At 40.3% G+C, this 5,370-nt stretch overlaps 1 protein-coding gene across 1 annotated transcript; it reads right to left on the reverse strand.

Moving 5' to 3' along the window:
• Window positions 1-345: 345 nt before the first annotated feature.
• LOC104450666 (nucleolar GTP-binding protein 1) lies at window positions 346-3,854 on the reverse strand. Its single transcript, XM_010065330.3, has 3 exons — window positions 3,668-3,854; window positions 1,145-3,170; window positions 346-720 (listed from the first exon to the last, which is right to left on the reverse strand). Exon 2 carries the CDS (start codon window positions 3,156-3,158, stop codon window positions 1,152-1,154), a length of 2,007 nt encoding a protein of 668 aa, XP_010063632.2. The 5' UTR covers window positions 3,159-3,170; window positions 3,668-3,854; the 3' UTR covers window positions 346-720; window positions 1,145-1,151.
• Between the last annotated feature and the right edge of the window lie 1,516 nt (window positions 3,855-5,370).

Consider the following 5,370-nt stretch of genomic DNA (forward strand, 5'->3'; position numbering starts at 1 on the left):
TGAATTTCACAATATTACATAGCGCAATTTGCTCCAAGTTAAAGTTTGAGGAGGTAAATAGAAATAATTGGTAGATCGCAAAGCAGAATGTAAAATATGGAAAGTGAAGTCCTCGTGATTCTTGAGGGCTACAATCTAGACATGGTGTCTATGTCCCTCCATCCAAATTCCATGACGCTCGTTATTTTCCAGCCCACAAGAAGTCGGAAGCTTGATGGGTCTTTTGAAATCAATGAAGAGCATTACACTTTCTCAAATAATCCCTGCCAACATCATCAAATTGACACTTCATGGACGATGAGAGATCGCGCTTCTGCTCAACATAGAGAGTTGACACAATAACAGTGACAGCAAGGGTTAGAGATGACCCTGCATTTTTCCGATAAAGCAAAATGGTGCCAATTGCACTTTGTAGAAAAGATCACGCGCAGAGTGCTCAAATTTTCCTCAGGTTTCCTCATAAAGCAAAGCAAGGGAACATAATAATGTATAACAAGGTTCAGAACTCTTGGACAAACATAGAAAACAAATTTGGAATCAAGATAACCTACAATAGAAGCAACGGCATAAACATCCGTTCCTGCTAAGGACCCTTTGGAACCACGTCTAAGATGTCGATCTGCAACTCATAGGGCACAAACCTCACACCGGCAGGAACAAGAAAGCAACTGACAACAGATGCTGATCAAAACTTTGCAGGAGATGAAAATGAGAACCTCCCTGAAAGACAAAATTGCATATTGGTCAGCATCCAAATCCACATTCAAAATTTGAGGGAACAAAGTAAACTGCCAAGGAACGTTAGCCACCAACCTAAAAAGATGAAAGCTAGGCATACTGAGTCTTCGTACTATTTTCATTTACTGAATGACTTTGAAAAATTACATTGAATGCTTAAACAAGTGGCTGCAGTAACAATTCAATTTGCTTATTTATTCATCAGATCCAAGATTGCAGTGTCACTTATTAAACAAGACTTGGTACATTTACCATCTCTATAAAAATCAACTATCCATTTGATAATTACATGAAAGCAAGGGTCATGACATATAGAAATAGATTAATAATCCTCCAAAATGCATTCTGAAAGCTTAATTCTACCTGAGACCCAAACTCTGAAAAAATGCAAATTAAGATAATGTACCTGAGATTTATCGCCTGTCGGTTTTTCCAATTGAGCGCTTGCCAGAGAATAAGTGCTTCGGTTTGAGGGTAGGAATAACCCTGTCTGCCTCTCCCCGACGAGCATTCTTGTTTCTCTTTTTGACAGATTTCTTTGCAAGTTTTATAGCTTTGACCTTTTGTTCGGAGTCCTTGAAACCTGCTCCAGGAACAAATTCAGTAGGTGGTCTGGACATTGACCTAGACCGGGATCTAGACCTTGTTCGCAACTTCTTATTGGACTCATCTGTATCCACATCCATAGCATCACCCCTCTCAGGTGACCTCTCCCTTTTCCGGCCCCTTGATCTGCTGCGGGCCCGCTCAATTGCCAAGCTGGGGTCCAGTCCCAAAGATGATAGCTGCCTGCCCATCCTTTTGGTTGTGAATTCACGGCTCTTGTCAAACTTTCTTGGGACAGTTGGCCTACTCTCTGCTGTGCTTTTCTTCACCCTGTGCTGCTGTATGAGCATGCTTTTCTTCTTTCTGATCGCAGCCAATGCTTCTTGCTCTTCTGGTGTCAAGTCTTTCCCATCCATCTCAAAATCTTCATCATCCTCAACCTGGCGCATTCCTTCCTCTCTTTCCAGCTCTTCAAGCCTCATTAGAATATCAGGATCTATAAAGTCAGCCACATTATGCCCATCAAGAATTTCTGGCAATATGTCTTCTTTCCACTCTTCATTAGCTAAGATGTAGTTCTTCTTCAAACTAGCAGAGTATACACCTGCACCACCATTCTCATCCTCCAAATCCCTTTCAGTTTTCCTCTTCTCCTTTTCTGCTGCTTGCTGAGCTCTAGCCTCCAATACTGCCTGAGGTATGCATGCCGGTCGTTCTTTTTGGTCACGTGGCTTTGGTATTGCAACATGAAATCTGTTCAAACAATCATTTATCTTCTTTGATTTCATCTTTATTTCCACTCTCTGATTCAACAACCTCCCGCAAGCTGCATTCTTTACAGCCATTACTCCGTCCTCTGTCAAAGTACTCATAGTCAGCAACACTCCCTCGTCATCTGTGGCTTCACCTCCTTGACCTATTACCGTTTTCATAGCTTCAGCTTTCATCTCCATAACCAATTTCATGTCCCCTTCTGAGAGACCCTCCAGTGGTTGCAGATCAGTCTTGTTGCAGACTATCATCAAGGGCTTGTTCATAAACAGAGATTTGATGCTATGAAAAAGAGCTGCTTGCTGCACAATGCTGTAACCACAAGACCCCGATATATCCAAGAAAAACAAGACAGCGGAACGTAGATGGGCCAAAGCAGTTATGCTGCACATCTCAATTATGTTACGGTCTTCAAAGGGACGGTCCAGAATCCCAGGAGTGTCAATGACTTGATATCTGAGATATTTATAGTCAGTATGACCAACAAAGAGTGATTTTGTTGTGAAAGCATATGGCTGCACATCAACATCAGCCCTTGTAATTTTGTTCATGAAAGAGCTCTTGCCAACATTAGGGTACCCACAAATCAAGAGCGTGCGAGTATTCGGGTCAATTGAAGGTAGCCTGGCCATGTGTTGCCTAATCTGTTCCAAGTAAGCCAAACTGCCACTAAGCTTCTTAACCAGGGTGCACATTCGTCCAAGAGCAGCAACCTTCAGAGACTTGCAGCGATAGAGCGAGTCTCCATACTTCAGTAGCTTCACATAGTCTTTAGCAACCTTTCCAATTTGATTCCTTGCAGTATTGATTGCCCCCAGAGCGAGCTTGTAATGATCCTTGTTGTAAAGCACGTGAAGAAGATCACCATAGAAAGGATGGATGTCATCCAGCCGAGGGAACTCCTCAATGATGGTCGAGAGCTTGTCGTGAAAATTCTGTTGAGTGTACTTCACCTTACGCATGTAAAACTGACGGAGCCGCGATATAGCATACCCCTTGTGGACAACAGTAGGCGTCTGCCGCTGGGTGCGAGAAAGGATGATATTGATGAAATCAGTCGCACTAGGCACCACCGTGATCTTCTTGAAATTGTATTGAACCATCTTTTATAACCTCTGCAGAAAAGCATATACGCTGGCATCAGATATGTCGCGCGCGCACTTCACAGACGAGAAAATTTAAGCCGACTCCCACTGACCAACCCAACTTGGATCCTCTAAAATCCCAAAAAAAAAAAAAAAAAAAAACAGCTCGAACTACTATACGGCATCCCAAAACCGATCAAATTCTAGTTTTTACCTGCTGAATATCTTCTACTATATAGACTACCTAACGAATAAGGATTGATGCGGAGCCATGGAACTCAGCCAACATCAAATACAACACCTACGTCGGCAATCGCCGCATAGTACGAAGAGCAAACGAATTCTCGTGCATGCGAAACCTCTCAAACACAACCCCCGGTGATGCCACACGACATGCGTACGAAACCGAAGTAAACGACGCTGTCGATACAAAGTCCGGCGGCCCACGAACCCTTCAGCTAAACGAGTTCGCAGTAATCCTAACAGACCGCGAGACAAAGGAGCGACGCGGACCGAGTTCAGCTCACCTGGACGGGAATTTCGCCGCCGCCGAACCCCGCCGGATCGCACTTCGGGTCGCAACGCCGCCCTCCGGGCGCGAGGAGGAGGAGGTTGTTGCTTCGTGGTCGGCCACCGCGGTGGATGCGTTGTGCCGCTTCGCAGCAGGTACGGCGCGAGGGCAGAGAAATGAAGTCGGTGGTAGAGAAGTGGCGACCCAAGGGGGGGTTTTGTTAGGGTTTGGAGATTCATCTGGTTTAAGGCTGGAGAGAGTTTGTGGGCTGATTCGAAGTTGGGCCTCTCTGTCTAACCCGGCTCATTAAGAAGGATTTCCCACATTCTTTCTTCAAGGTCGGCCCTATTTCCTCAGAAAAATATATTGTATTATATAAATGACTAAATCTACCTAATTTTTATTTATAATATTGTCCTTGATCACTCCATTGCAATTTAAAGTGGTGATTCCAAATCTATTTAATTTCTTTTTTTTCTTTTTTTTGGATCTAATCATCGTAATTAAGTATTTCGCAAGTTTTGTTTTGTTTTTTTCTGGGTATCCCTTGTATATTAGAAGCGTGATGTTTTTCTTTATTATTTTCACTTCCGTTGAGATAATTTTGATTGGAAAAAGAAATTTCCGATAAACCTAAAATATATGGATTTATTTTAAGGTAAAATCTTGGAAATCTTTTAACATAAATTTAATTGTTTTTAATACATTCACATCTTCGTTAACTTTTACTTTCGTCATTCAAATCATCATTAGACCCTTTCTTATCTTAAATTTTTTTATAAAAGCTTTACGAATGATGTTAATTTTTGTTGATCCAAATTAATGACATTTCATTGGCATTAAAAAATTCTTATTTTATGTTTTTTTTTTGTTTTAATTAAATATCATCTTTTAAAGTGAGAATGTAACTTGCGATTTTAATTTGGAAAACCTTTAAAGAGGATTTTTTTATTTATTTCATTCGATTGTCCTATTAAATATTTATGTATACAAAGACAATTGATAAAAAAAAATATATGGTCTGATGGTGATACGCATAGCACAATTGAAAGTTTATAAATAAGTAATTGTGTTGAACAAGTGTCTATGCTAATTTTTTCTAGCTTTTGTTTGACAATTAATTCGTGGATTTGTTCAACGACATAAAAAAGAATCATGTTTCGTTGGAATTTCTCTTTTCAACAAACTAATTTTCAAAGACATAAAATCAAATAATAAAAAGAAACCGCAGTGCCCTTAATACATTGGATTTCACTTATAAATAATAACAAAGCGAGTGATATTATTAATTACGGCAACAAAATCCTTCGTAGAAACAGAATAACTAATTAAAGAAGGAAAGTAAATAAGTTTGAGGCCACTTCTTTCAATTGAATGTGAATTATGAAAGGCAATTCTATCTTTTTGATGAAAATTAGAGTCATATAGGAGTGTAAAACAGGGTGCTCTTTTTCTAATATTTGCAAAAAGTGTATGTTTGGAATAACACCAATCAAACATAATTAAAAAGGAGTTGGGGAGTATAATGGGATTTAATGGCAGAACCTCGTATTCTTACATCCACGAAGGGAAGAAAGTAATGGCAACCCTCCCAGTTATTGCATCCGCAGAAACGAAGGGCATTCAATACCTTTCTTCAGCCATCTGAATCGGAACGTTGCCTATAATGGCGGGCTAAGAAATTAGATGAAGAGTAGAAAATAAAATCACATCTATTCA

Source organism: Eucalyptus grandis, chromosome 6 (assembly GCF_016545825.1).
Source record: "Eucalyptus grandis isolate ANBG69807.140 chromosome 6, ASM1654582v1, whole genome shotgun sequence".
NCBI lineage: Eukaryota > Viridiplantae > Streptophyta > Magnoliopsida > Myrtales > Myrtaceae > Eucalyptus > Eucalyptus grandis.

What these genes read in the sequence shown, in the direction of transcription:
- LOC104450666 (XM_010065330.3), bottom strand. Translation starts at nt 3,158, where the DNA reads ATGGTTCAATACAATTTCAAGAAGATCACGGTGGTGCCTAGTGCGACT.